This window comes from Epinephelus fuscoguttatus, linkage group LG21 (genome assembly GCF_011397635.1).
Source record: "Epinephelus fuscoguttatus linkage group LG21, E.fuscoguttatus.final_Chr_v1".
Classification (NCBI taxonomy): domain Eukaryota; kingdom Metazoa; phylum Chordata; class Actinopteri; order Perciformes; family Serranidae; genus Epinephelus; species Epinephelus fuscoguttatus.
The window spans coordinates 17,554,144-17,569,597 of NC_064772.1; the positions used below are offsets into that span (position 1 = coordinate 17,554,144).

Here is a 15,454-nt window from a genome sequence, read left to right on the forward strand (position 1 = left end):
CATCATCGAGCCAGTTCTTCTGTATGATGCCATCTGTTTTATCCATATGCTCACAGTCACCAGTTTGAAAAAAACTCTGAAAGTTAACTCATCTAGCCAGCAAACTCATTAGTATTCCTACTCCCAACCTATCCGATTGTGTCACCTCATCCCTGATTTACAAAGCGCTCACAATCATTCACGACCCAGATCATCCACTCTACCAGTACTTTATCCCCTGTCCCTCTAGACACAGGCATAGACTACCCATGTGCAGAGGGGCCTGTTTCAGCAAGAGCTTTGTTCCCACAGCCATATGAGCTCTAAATAAGTAACCTCTTTTTGAAATTCAGTCTGTGGTCTGTCAAATGCCAGTCCATGTCTTTGTCTCTTTTGTATTAATTCTGTATGTCTTATAGGTCTGTTCCATGTGTGCACTTGATGCGGAAAGGAATTTCCTTCTTGAGAACAGATATCCATCCATCCATCCATCCATCCATCCATCCATCCATCCATCCATCCACATCAGAGAGCACCTGCCTGTCAGGCTCTACTGGTTGGAGATAGGGGTAGCCTACCACAGCAGCAGTACGGTTACAGCAGCCTTCTGTAGTTTCAACGAACTCTTGCAACACCATATGGAGCGTGATCTGCACCTGCACAGTGAAGTATGATGTGGAAAATCCCTGGATGTATGGGAAATTACAGAAATTCCGATTTGTCTGTTCTCACAGCAGTCGCATGGCCAGTGATCTATGTATTTGATTTAGGACCACAAATGAAAGTGGCCCAGATCTGATTGGATAAAAATGTATTTCTGTGTCCACACTACTGCAACAAAATCAGACCTGTGTCACATAAGAGCAAAAATAAAATGGATTTGGGCCACACTGGCTTGTAAAGTGAATGAGCTGCTATCATAAAGTGTTGAGAAATAAAGGTGGATTCGCCCTTTAGCAACTCATAAAAACAAACATCAATCTTCTCTTCCTCCATCCCTACCTTCCCTCCCTCTATAAAGCTGTTATCTGATACAGTATCTCTCAGGAAGACTACAAGTCTGCCCTCCAGTCCAGAGTTAAAAGTTCCTCATTAACCCACCACCATCACTTCCCTCTCTGTCTCCGGCCTCATGCTGCAGGCTGCCTCAGCTGCCACGGCAATTAATTAGCGCTATTATCTCTGATCAAAAACAGAAGGGCAAATCTGAGGGGCTTTAAGGGGAGATATGCTGAGTGAGCAGTAAATATATTACTATGTCTCCTGGTGTACTCCTTAACATCCTCATGTGCGTGTTTTTACTCTCCACATCATCAATCATGGACGCTAACGAAGAGCCAGTGACAACAAAAAGGGACTGTGTTAACTTTTCCAATTTATGCATTCCTTCAACAAGGCACAAACAGATCTCTCCACAGAGAGGGACGTGCTCAGTCAACACAAACTAGAGCTGCGTCATTTAGCAGCCTGTAAACATGGTTATTAATGGAGTCCAGAAAAGGGAAGAAACGCCCACTATTCATCACGAGGGAACAGTCTTTGCATAACGAATTTGCAATCATGACAACAGAATCAAACAGCATCTTAATTTCCCTACTGACAAGAAAGTTTAGCAAAGTCAGCTGCTATTTAAAGATCTATTCAAAAAGGTTTCTCACTCTGCACAAACATCCAAAACAAACCTTAACACGCAGCCTTTTGACAATCACGTGGATCCAATATAATTTGCAGTTGAAGAGCAGTTTAAAGAATTAATAAGACACTGACAGCATCTTGAAAAAAAAAAAGAAATGACAAATGTTTTATATATTTATTTGTTTTTATAAATTACTCTCATATGACAATTATTCTTGCAACAGAGGGGGCATCTATTTTTTCCCTGATGTTTCCACTTTTGTCTTGTTAAATCTTGTGAGACTGCAGGATTTTATGACAGACAGAGTTGTTCAAACATTTGGTTGTAATCTTCTAATGCAGCTGCAAGAAGATGATTCAGCAACCACTAAAAATCCGGTCTGCTCTGGGCTGGAAAATAATTTTTAATATATATCAAATCCTGTGAGGAGAATGTTTTAGTGAAACCTTTCACTGTATCTCCTGTTTCCTGTCTTTGTGCTAAGCTAGCTGGCTGGAACTTCCTGTACAGTAATCGTGTAGTGTTATTATTCATCTATGGAAGATTCTTCTCAATATCCTAATTTATTATTACTTATTCTACTCTCTCAATTATATTTAACATATGATGAACATATTGTACATATTTCGTATTCTTATTTTTCTATCTATATATAAATAGTAGAGCCTGACTGGTTTACAGGTTTTATCTGCAGATATGAACTTATCACGAATATATCATTATTAGCATATGTCCTCCGATATACGCCGATAATTCAGGTTATTTTGATAGAATTTGTTCAGCAGAGCACGGTCTAATTTCACTGTTATGGCTTTGTTGGTTCTGCGATGGTTTTCAGCAGCAGGGACAGGCGCTAACGGTTACCGCAGTGAAGTACAGCTGGATTCATAAAAATGTAACAGTGACGTTACTAATGTTTGAAACTATAAACCAGCACAAAAATGATGATTACCAACATAAGCCACCACGAATATATCAATATCAGCCAATATATCAATATCAGAATTTTTTTTATTCCCTAATATCGAAATTGGCATAAGCCTTAAAATTGGCGATCACACGCATGTTTTTTGGGACTGCCCAATAATTTAAGGGTTCTGGGGAAGCGTTAAAAAAAAATAGACAAAATGATCAGACCCATTATTATTTTTAGGATGGGTTGTTGTAATAGATTGTATATAATGGAATTGTGTTCCTCTGTAACTGGATAAATGCAACCCCCCTTTGTAATTCTTAGTTTCATGTTAATTAAATTAAATGAAATTATTATTATTTTCATTATTATATAGTTAAGAATATTATTTACCTCTTATGGTTTTGCTTTGCTTTATTATAGGTCCTATGTCAGGGAATGTTGTGTTATCTGGAAAAAATGAACACTAAATAAAACTTCTTAATAAATTTGTGTTTTTCCCCCAAATATTAAACTATTCCTTTAAATCAGTGTTGGACATGGAAACTATCTGACTGTGAAAAAGTCCCTCGCCTCACTTGGTCTCCGGATGGGCATTTTTTCAAGTATATACTGAATATCACAATAAAATAAATCATAAAACAGCTGAGTAATAAATCATTCTCTTGTGAAGGGAACTCTTTGCTTTGCTACAGAAGTTCAACAGAAATACAGTACATAAAGTAGCTGCCTGAGGCTTATAGTGGGGGAAAAAACTGTGCTCTGAAAGAGAAGAAGGTTTTTGGGAAAAGTCTCATTCAGGCCAGACCCATAAACCTCCATTTCAAGTCACCATATGTCTTCTCATACAGTAGGCTGGCTGGCTATAAAAACACATCTATCACGTTGGAAACCAGGAGCAGAGCATATCATGAGGGGAATCAATCTTTCCCTAAAGACCTCCCTGCTCAGAATTACCTCTATATAAAGCAGTGTCAGCACACACAGCGAGAAGAAGAGCAGGGGAGGGCTGGGAGTGAAGATGTGACACTATTCTCCTGTCTGAAGTCCTGACTGTAGAGAACTCTACCTGACGTGAATAAGGGTAAAAGATTCAGTCCTTTATGACTCAACAGGAGGCGGTGCCATGCTTTCGGTTACATTTAAAAAAGTAGGCGCTTCAATCTGAACTCAAAGGCCACTCGCTAACTTCTACAGAGCTACTCTTATAAGGGCTGACACCTTCTGGTTTGGTTGGTCGATATATTCTTGTTCAACCAAGTTCTCAGAGGTCGGACAACCGCTGGTGTTACTTTCATAAGGCTGTGTGTCCACCAGTGTATTTCTTCCCTGCTCAAAACGCCCAACTGGGAGCGCCAGAGTGCTTTTGAGGGACAGCTTTCTTTCCAGCTGAGACACGTCAGTTCTGACTGGTTGCTATGTTAAGGAATATTGTTGAGGCAAAAATGTCAGTACAAGGCAGAGTACTTGCTCTGGCTCTTGGTCTGGATCATAGGACAACAGATCCCCAAAAGTAAAATCAAAACATCTTGGTCGCCCCCTGGTGGATGGCATAAACCCCAACCCCTCTGTTAGCGGATGGGATGTGGGTGAAACCAAAAAAATCTCAGTACATGTCAAATAAATTTTACTCAAGGATGGTTTCTGTCATCTAGGTAGTTCTTATCATGCTGATGTAGGTGTTTGTTTTTCTGAAAAGTTTGGTTTGAGTTATTTGATGCTATAAAAATGGGGTTAGAGTCATGATGGACAGCTATGTGTGCCAATCAGTTTGCCTGAATCAATGGCGCTGCTTGCAATTCGTCGAACGGGTGTATAGGTAGGAACTCGACAGTGTGGAGATCACTACTGCGCAATCTCTGGCTCCAAATGATGTCATCAGAGCAAACATTGGTGCACCATCAGCAAAGGGAAACCCAACACATTCTCACTTAGACCTCGTCATATATTGACGTTTGGTCATGGACTTTCCACTTTTCGTTTTTTTCCTTCAACAACAAACACACATGGTTGGGTTTAGGCAACAAAAACATGTGGTCAGGTTTAGGAAAAATGAAAAGGGTTTGATGCAAACACCACTCTCCTGGGTGAAGGTCAGTGTTAGTTGGCCCCATCCACCACCCATACCGCCCACCCTAGTTGGACTTTTGCCGCCTTAACTTTTGTTCTTGTCACACCGCATTTCCCCCTGATGACTTTGGAGTGAGAGCGGGCTCACAGACCAGGCAAATGTCTGGGGCCCCACAAACAAAATTGGTATATTTTGTAACTATAACCCCCTTGAGCCTCCCATAAAGGCACCATACAGTGCACCACTACTGCCTCAAAAAAGCCCTGTACCAACTGTATGACACCTGGATGGCGTTAGTCTATGACAGGGCCTTTGTGGGCTTCTTTGCTGGGGGCCCCCCAGAGTCTAGGATCACCTCTGGGCGCAAAATGACAGCAGCCATACCCACGAACTTTTGGCTTCATTAGGAGCCAAAAGTTAGGAGGATGTAAAGACGTATTGTTCTTTACAGACAGTCTATAACCTAGATGAAGGGAGTGCACATATAAATTTTGTAAGACAGGCCGACAACTCAAAAAGTTGGCTTACTCTGTGGGTTTCTTTTTCTTGCCTGTGTGTCCTTGTGTGTCAGTCTGTCACCTCTTTAAATTCAGAGGCTTTTGCAGGTCTGTGAAGGCAGCACAGGCAGAACTCTTCATGAATTCATTATTTCCCTCAACAGCACTTTGTGGAGTTTTGAGTTGCAAGGTGGATAATTGATCAGTTGATCCAATCAGAGCTGATCAGATCAGATCAGATTAACAAATGAGAGGAGCAGCAGTCTGTGAGTGAAAGCAAACTTAAGACCCAGTGCAATTTAAGTTTCACTTTCACTTCACCTGCTGTTCTGCTGCTCCGTCTGTGCCCAGAGTACACTCTGTGCTGTGAGAAATTGGTGCAATGAATAACCGAAAGGTATATATATATTCCAACAGCTCACCTAATGAACAGTTCAGCTCCAAAAAATAGAAAATCAAAACATGGCAGCAGATGTTTTAATCAAAGCAGGCTGCTACGAATAAATTAAGGTTCAGGGAAACCTTGCTAAGCTTGCTAGCAGCTGGTGGTAGCTTCACATTTAGCTGTATCGATCTCGTCCTCTAACTTAAAAAAGCAAATAAGCCTTTCTCCCATAATCTCAAACTATTGCTCTAAAATGTGCGTAGGCTTATCGCCTCTTAATGAGGGCAAATGTTTTTAATAATCTTTCAGAAGCCTAACAGGTATATGGGTGGCATTTTTGCATGCAGATCATAAACACAAGCCAGCAGATAGAGCGTCCACACTATGTTGTGTCATGGTATATGAATATAAAGAGGATGGAAGATAAAGAGGCAGGTTTGTTGAGTCTACCTGCCTAAATTAGGGTAAACATAAATATAATGCATCGGTGAATCTGGTTGTGTGTTGCTGCGTTTGCACTTTCCTTTATCTGATTGTGCAGCGACACAAATCAGCCGCCGCGCATTCCATCTCATCTCATATTTACCCAACATTCAACTCACCCTTTCTTTGGCTTTGCTTTGTACTATTTCTCTTTTCACTTTCAACCTCTAGAAAGCTTAGAAATCCCCCCGACTAAACACACACACACACACACACACACACACACACACACACACACGAAAGGGTTTTATTCTTAGTCCCTACCAGCAATCTCCTGAAAACACAATACAACTTATTTGACAGTCTAAAGAAAATCAGACAGCCTCTCAATACACTAAAGAGGTGAGAGCTGCGGGGCGCTCAATAGAGAGGCAATTCATCCATTATGGCCGTCACTTACAGCAGAGGGAGGCTGGACTGAGGAGGAGGGGGACCTGGGGAACGGCACATTTATAAGGAGAGAGCAGAAATATTGTAGAGGAGTTTGAGGCAGAGAAAGAGGTTTTAGGAAGGTGGGACAGAGTGGGATAATTCTTTCCAAGTTTTGTTTATACGTGCTGCGATCCAAAAGTGCTGGGCGGTGTATGTCCAAGTAAAACAAGAGCAGGAATTAGCAGACCCACTAGACTAAAGCTTCACTTTATTGGACATTGTGTTTAGACAAGGTCTTTGTTCTTTCGTACTGAGCTGTGTTTAATTTACAGGAAATTTTCTGTTTATCACAGCTGTTCTGTGGCGGAAAGAGCCCACACTGGATCACACACACTTTTTATTTAGTCTTTTGTCTGTTAAATTCCAAACTATGAGGTTTTTATGTAAATTAAAAGTCGGCTTTTTTTGTTTTTTATTGCTGAGTGATACAAAACAGTACAGAGTTGGCCTATAACCAATCCATTATGTCGATGGCACAAAGCACGTAATGTGTTTTATGTTTCCGAACTGTGAGTTCTTTGGAATACTTGGACTTGGCATTGCTCACCGTAATGACTGGATGGACAAAAAACAACTCTGTCTACTAGAAATAGTGTTCATACACTACTAATTTGTTCGCAGGGACATGTAGTTGCTTGGATTATGTTCAGGTTTTCAAGTAAATACAGTGCTATGATTTTGTACTGCATGTGTGATTAGGTTTAGGCAACAAAAGAAGCTTAAGAGGAGATCTTAGTTTTACGTCCTGCCTCCTGTTTCATGTCACTGTTCACTTTTTAATATGCAACCAAGAACGTGATCTTACCTTAACCTTAACCAAGTGCTGCATGAGCCTAAACATAACCATAAAAAAGTTTAAGTATGCTTTAGTTCAAAACACATCATCAGTGAACGTTTTACTGATATGTTAAATATAAACATTTTGTAACTGGGCTGATTTCCTCATTATGTTGGAAAAAAAGCCCAGTTTAGTTGGTGTTACATTTTTCTAAAATGTTTCTGCTGTTGCAAAATTAGTAGTATTTATAGTACTTTAATTTGTACGAGACAGTGTTGGATGAAGTACTAAGATATCTTATTCAAGTAAAAGTTGCAACCTCCACAGCTCTAGCCTCTCACCCAAATGCGGTCACTTCTGGCTTCAAAACACCAGGATGGTGAAGGCTCAAATGCCTAACTCGTGGCTTCAAAATTGGAGTCCACAAACCAGTAGGTGACATCAGGGTAGCTGTGTCCATTATTTTTACATTCTATGAAAAATACCCTGTTACAAGCATTGAAACTCTTACTTAAATGAAAGTAAAAAAGCATTAGCAAGGTAAAAGTACTTATGCAGAATGGCCCATTTCAGATATATTATTGGATCATAATTACATTACTGGATTAAAGGCCTAATTAAGGATGCATTAATGTGTTTCACTTAATGTTGCAGGGTAGTTTGGGCTATAATAATTTGTCATTATTTATTAGCTGATTTATATTATGTATTAATAAACTGTATCTGTAAAACAACTGAAGTTGTCATATAAATGGATTAAAATGTACAATATATGTGTCAAAAATGTGGTGGAGTAGAAGTAGAAAGCATGGACTGTATTTAAAATGGACAAAATGACAGTTGCCCAAAAGTGAAGCCAAAACATCAGGATTGCCCCCTGGTGGCTGGCTTCAGTACAGGTTATAGTTCACATTAAATAAATTTTTCCCAAAGATACTTTCTATCTTTTTTAGGTCGTTTTTATCACGCTGATGTTTATTCAAATGTCCACTTTTAATCGGGGGTGTGGAGTCATGATTGACAGCTGCGTGTGTCAATTGTTGTACTGCTCATGATTAAGTTGGACAAGTGTATGGGCGGGAACTTGATACTGCAGCTCCCCCTCCTGATTGCTACTGCACAGACTTTAGCTGTCACCTGATGTCACCAGTGCAACATGGCAGCGCCCAAACTGGGAATTTTTTGGCTTCATTTTTGTACAGTGAGACAAAGTGGACACATGTTGACCATCTTTATACACAGTCTATGCTATAAGGTAGCATAAATGGTAGTACTCAGATAAAGTACAAGTACCTATATGCACTTCCTATCATATGTAAGTAAAATACTTGAGTTAATGAGCTTAATTACATTCCACCACTGTCTAAATGTTGGATATGTTTATGAGCTACGAGCACTTTCAACAAAGAGTGATGTTTCCTCCTCTGTTTGTTTCCTTTAAATAGCGTTCAGAGGCCTGCCATTGTAAAACTATCTAAAAATCTAAAGTAAGATTTCACAATATTAAGGCCAAGATTTGGGGAAAATCAGATTTAATAACCATCATTTGTTCAGCAGAGATGTTTCCTGTCTTGTTAATCATGTTATAATCCTTCAGATTTGTATCTTAAGGGGTTCCTGAGCCCGAGGCTGGGAACCACTGAAACATGATATCTGGGTTTTGGAGTGCTGACAACATTACACTGTCTCAGTGAGTTCCTTTACACAAATACGTATTTGGTACCTCAAATATAAATGCATGTGATCACCAATTAGCTAGATAACAACATGTAATGCATTTGCTCTGATACAAACATTCTCATGTATTTTCTGAATCTATGTTTTATATTCTGGTTGCAAAGTGTGACAGCTGGCCAAGTAAACAGCATGCCACAGCTGGATATCCGTCGACACAGCTGGCGGCGGTCAGATCATATATCATCACTGGTATTCACAGCCTCTACACGTCGAGCTGTCCACATGCACACACTATACAACACAAAATGTTGACCAAAAATAACCTGCCAGTTCATTACAACACCTGCAGTGTGCTGACAGTCACAGTTACTGTCCTGGCTATATGAAAGTTTCTTCTCTTTGTTAACATAATGTGTTTATCTTTCAAGACATTTCCAGTTTTAATATATTCTGTCTCTTTTCATTCCTCAGGCATCTAAAGCGCTGTAATCTAATAAGTGGCTTTGTAATGTTTGTGTGGTTTATAAACAGAGAATATCAGTTATTAAAGGGGGGCTGCTGAAGTAGCAGTGTGCATTAATGTCTGCCACACTGTCATTTCTAATAGTAATAATCATTTTTATCATCAACAAGGAAACAATCTCGATTAACTCTATAAAATGTCACAAACTAGTGACAAAGATATAAAACAGATTAAAGGAGCAAATCCTCATGTAATGAGAGGCAAGATTAAGTTAATTTTCAGCATTTTCCCTTCCTTTCCATTAATGAATTAATTGATTAAATGATTGTTTCAGCCCCATTCGTATGGAAGTCCATTCCAATGTGATTAAAGAAAAAGTCCCTGTCAGTCATTAAGTTTTCACAAAATGACTTAGCATCATTTGTTATAATTGTAAGATGTAAAGTCAATATTTTGAGAAACTTTCTTATTATTTTGAGATACTAATGCTGGGTTCAGACTACACAACACTTTTGTCTGTTCCGACAGTCACTATGTCAGATTAGATGACTGTAGAGTCATAAAATCGTGCCATGACTTGGCCGACAGACATGACACACTACACGACTGTCCACACCAATCATCGCTGGTTGTCTTTCATGATGACTCTACAGTCATCTAATCTTTCATGGTTGTTCTCGTTCTATTTTTCTTATTATTGCTATTTCAGTCACTGTGTCTGTTCATATCCCAGCCGAAATGTTGTTGCAGTAATGTAAAAAAGCGCCAGCAGATGGCAGGAGCTACATTTGAAGAACCGTACGCAAACATACAAGTCACTGAATCCTCCACAACAAGTTCCTGCAAATGTTTCACAATAAAAGCCTATTTAGAAAACGGAGGGATTCGCTCAGTCGAGGTTATAAAGGGCTTTTAATTTGAAACAGATACAAGAAGTGTTAAGTTTGAAATGACGGCGCGATACATTAACTTTATCAAGGCAAACGGGGGTGGATTGAAAGTAAAAATATAAAGATACAGAGGGATTAATAAATAACGGCCCGTTTCTAATGTAGTCTGTTTCAAATAAAGCCGATAGCCTCTGCAGCTGTGGTGAGTAAAAGCCCCAAGAAGTTACATACTTTGCTAGCTTGATGCTAATGACAGTACTCAGCGGGTTGACAAAGTGCTTCTGCTGTTTCACACCATAATTTTTCCCTATTTTCTCTGTTGTGGTAACGTCCCTGGAAGAAATATTAAAAAGGCTGGGGTGTTGTTGTCGTACAGTTGTCTATGGCAGCAGCTAACTCTGTGTTCCTATTGGTCAAAATGACGGCTGTGACGGGAGCAGTCGTGAACAACAAAAAGAAAATCAAACATGCTAGACTTTCTGTCAGGATGTCGTGAGGCGTGACGTCGGTTGTCGTCAACTCTGACATTGGGCTATAATCGGGCTGATATCATGTAGTTTGAAGCCGGCATAGGTCATTATGTTGAGAGAGTTTCTCATAATGTTACCACACTATGTCATTATTTTGAGTTACTAAATCATTACTTTTTTATCACTACGGTACGTCATTATTTGCATTAAGGTTTTTTGCAATACAAAGTCATTATTTTGAGATACTAAGACATTATTTCGAGAAAGTTTCTTATAATGGCTTGTACAATCTTTTTTTGATCACACTGGCAGAAATAAGCTTCCATAAAATTGTGAAAATTAACATTAGGACTCAATAAGAGATGAAAAGACTAGGGCTGTACCCAAATATTCGGATATTCGAATATTTGTTTCTATGGGTAGGTATTCACTATGAAAATTTGGTATTCGATATTCGGTTGTTGTTGTTTTTTTTTTTGTTTTTTTTTTAACATATTTTTTTGGTGCTAAATGTAGTCTTTTTGTTGTTGGTAAATGTAGGTTATCAATAAATATCAAAACTTTTAAATTGCATTGTTAAAAATGTGAAAATATAGTACAGCCTACTGAGCTTGTGCGCACGGCACGCTTGAGCGCATCCGTCTGAGGCTGTGGATCAATGCCAAGTTTTATCACTTTATCACTATTCCCTCTAACTTGTAGCTGTTTTTTCATTATCGTTATTTAATATGAATTATGGAACCGTTCTTGTCAACGTTTGTTTCCCCCGTTTTGTACAATAAATTATTGTTTAACGTTTCAACAAGTTTCTTTTGGAGTTCATGACACAAGTGTGTTTTGAAAACGACCGCAGACTGTCACCCGCTCAACGCATCAGTACCTTCGGATAATGTCAGAATATCATTTACAGACCTATTTAACAGACGATCACTGTTGCCCGACCCACAGCAGGTTACAGGTCGACCCGCGCATCACTACTCAGCTCAGTCTATAAGGCTGTACACAACAGTAAGGCTATAGACATTATATTCTATTCAGGCTGGCAGAACCAGCAGTGCATTGGCTCTACAGTGCACGGCACTGCTGATTAACCATTTTATTGCAGCACAGAGTGTCTGCCAGCAACCAATTACTTGCAGAGGCTTCCATACAACTTGTTTCAACGGTTCCGATTTAATCAGAAGACAAATTAAACAGGAGGACTAGCCAATGTGAAAATCAAAAGAAAGCATAGAATAATGTACTGAAGGAGACCGTTGCGGCTTCACATTTTTTTGTGGTTTGAGAGCAAAGATCCGCGGTCGCCGCTGTGCAAAACTTCGCAATACAATTAGGTCTTACAACTTACAAGAGCTTACAACTGGTATCTTGAGTAAGGCTGCATGCCGACCTCATCTTGTTGCCTCGTCGTTAACGAGTTTGAGAACTGGCTGCTGTAGTGTTTAGAAAGTAACTTAAACTCTGAAAACACAAAACAAAGTGTAAATATAACTCTGCTGCTGTTTCATCACACTAAGTTGAGAAAAGATGTTTCTCTGCAAAGTTTCAGCATCGGTTGCAAAAAGAAATAATATTTGCTGGGGTACAAACGGACTTGCTGACAACAATAAAAGCGGGGCGGAAAGATGGTCCAGTGGGGAGAGGACGAGCTGACTGATAGGCCCTGAAATGGAGGGATGCAAGGAGGGCGTCTCGGAGACAAAGCCCCAGAGGCCTGCAAGAGGCAGATAGCTGCCTCCTCCTCCTCAGTCTCATCCCTCCATCTCTGTCTGGAGGAATGCAAATTCTTGTTATCTCCTCTCTAGAAGCGTCTGAGCCTGTCCATTCCTCCACACCGTCATCTCGTCTCTAAAGCCAACTCAACTTTGCCACTGATGGAGGATCAAGTAGGGAAAATGAGACAGTGACGATAATGATGATAAGAGACACGGCGGATTATTTCTTTATTATTCTAGTGGCAGTTAAACGCAGCACAACATCTCTGAAATAGTTGGGTAAGAGCAGGGCTTTAGTCTTTGATGTGATAATAGCTGGTTGGGGTGTTGTGGTTTCGCCGTCAAGACTCAAGTGGAAAATTGCTTTGCACACTCTGGCAAACACGTCTGCTGCGTCACGTGTCAAACCCACACACACACATCTCCTGATACCCCCACCTCCTTATCCATGTCTATCAGGGTGTGCCAGGCCACTTGGCACAGGGACTCCTGTTTCCAGTCCAAACCCTTCGGTCTGGTTTCTCTTCCAGTTCAGTCTGGTGTGGGGTTGGTGGTGCTGAGTGTTGGGAGTGGTTTGTTTTCATATCCCCCAGTCTCTAGCAGACTATCCCGTGGAGGTGAGAGCTGTAAATGGTCTTGTATCAGGCTGACTGCTCGGCTGGCAGAGTGTCGGCAGTGGTTTTGTACTGTGGTTTGTGCCAGATGAGGCTTTTCAACTTCCCAGAGACAACATCTAAAGAAATAACTCATTGTTTGGTTCGTTTCTGTGCTCAGGGCTGAGATATCTTTGTACAGTAGCCACGCCACGCTCACTCACAGGTAAACCAAGTGCCAGGAACACATGCAGACACACTCTCCTTCTTCTCCATTTCATAAATGCAACGGTACTCCAGACTCATTTTTTATAAACCTTACCACATTCCCTCCCAAACCCAGCAGCAATAAAACACTGTCTGTGTACAGTCTAATATGCCAAGCACATCGAGTATATCCAATAACAACACTAATAACTACTATTGAGAGAACAGAGTCCAAGAACAGTGTTCACTTACCACCAGTCGCCACGGTGATTTCACGCAGGAAATGTCCATAAAAAGGGAAATCGAAGGACAGATTAACTCTCTGTGAAGGGAAAAACAGACAAATGACCCCGGTCAGAAAGATAGAGGCAAGAGGAGGATCACAGAAGAGACTGTTCTCATCTTAAAAACAACAAGAGGATTCAGATCAGAGGGAAAATGTGGAAGGAAAATACAGAGGTCTCTACTTTGTGGGGAAAACAGTGGCCATTTCTGAGGAGAAATATAAAAAAGAGATTTAAAAAAGAATGCGGTAAAAAAAAAAGACTTTAACAACATTTTAATACAAGAAAGAAAAAAAGATCCCTCCTATAAACGTCAGATTTGCAAGAAAGCAATAAAACTGAGTCTAATGGTAGTCATTGGTAAATACATACAGTATTTACATACAGAAGTCAATTTTTGCTTGAAATTAAAAAAAAAAGCCCTAAAGCACCACCAGCAGTGATGTACAGTGTTAACCTCCTTTTTCCTTTTAAATATGGGGTGGCATCAGCTCAGTCCATAGGCTTGGGTTGGGAACCGGAGGGTCGTTGGTCAAGTCCCCGCCCGCACCAAATATGTAGTGTGGACTGGCAGCTGGAGAGGTGCCAGTTTGCTTCCTGAGCACTGCCTGAGGTACTCTTAAGCAAGGCACTGAGCCCCTAACTACTCAGGGCACCTGACTATGGGCAGCCTCCTCACTCTGACATCTCTCCATTTAATGCATGTGTAGGTCCTGTTTGTGCATATGTGTGTATTTTGGGCCTGTGTGTTTATGACAACAGAGCGAAAAATTTTAATTTCCCCTCAGGGATTAATAAAGTATATCTTCTTCTTCTTCTTTATCATCTTCTTCTCCTAAACAAACAGAACTGATTCTGCTACACACTGTCACATGTTCTCCATCTCATCATCCATCAAGACTTTGCTCTTCTGATTGACTGGAGGTTGCCTTTTCTGCCAACAGGCCTCCATGCTGTGTAGCGACATGAGCCTCCTGCACCCAAAATGCTATCAGAACTTTGATTTATAATTGCCAAAGTAGCCTTCATAATTCTCTACCAGGAATGAGGCAGACATGAGGTGTAGAAAAAACAGAAAACCTAATTATGACCCAAAATCAATGAGGTGCCAATTGTACAAGACTAATAAACCCCGTTTCCACCGAGCAGTATGGTTCAGTTCAGCCAGTGGCGTATCCAGGACATTTTTACTGGGGTGGCCAAGATGGGACACAAAGTTAGTGTGGGGTGGCCATGGTATAGCGAAGTATAATGCCACGTACGCAGCCAACCCCGGTTCGAATCCTGGCCGGAGGACCTTTGCTGCCTATGTCACATCCCCTCTCTCCCGTGATTTCCTGTCTCGTAACTGTCAAATAAAGGTGTCTATGCAGGTAAAAAAATATTTGAAAAAAAAAAAAAAAAGAGTCATTTTTTTTATTCCATTTCCACCTATCACAGTTCTCAGGAATCACTGATTGGCAGCATTTCTCTTGTTTCTTTTGTTGACGGACTTGACCAACTACCTATCAGATCTGGGGTGGCCAATGAGTTTTCAGGGGTGGCCCCGGCCACCCCAGGCCACCCCTCAAAATCGCCCTTGAGTTCAACTCACCTCAATACACATTTTTTTCCATTTCCACTGTAAAAAGTTGTGGATGGTACCAATGGAACCGTTCCGTACCATCCCCATTTTTGGTCCCCCCTCTGTTGGGGTACCTAACACACAGATCTGGTACTAAAAGGTGAAGCTGTGAACACTGCAGTCTGTTGATTGGTCAATAGCGGACGGCAACTCTTGCTCAGGGCTGAGTTGTGGCTGGTTTTATATAACCACTGTTCATAACGTGGAGAGTTTCATAGTTTCTATTATAACTATAGAAGTAAAGGATGTTTTGCTGCCTGTCGCAGCAGCTGTAGTCTGAGAAGAATAACTCAATTCACTGGGCCGACTGCTGGCACCTTTCAAGTTGGAACGTTTACTTGTAATGTTACTCAAAGC

General features: G+C 40.6%; 1 protein-coding gene across 1 annotated transcript in view; it reads right to left on the reverse strand.

The window, feature by feature from the left end:
* Positions 1–15,454, reverse strand: part of plxdc2b (plexin domain containing 2b) — a 148,696-nt gene that overhangs the window by 60,180 nt on the left and 73,062 nt on the right. Inside the window, exon 4 of the mRNA XM_049565009.1 lies at positions 13,442–13,511. Within this exon, the coding sequence (XP_049420966.1) occupies positions 13,442–13,511 (70 nt within the window). The remainder of the gene's footprint in view (positions 1–13,441; positions 13,512–15,454) is intronic.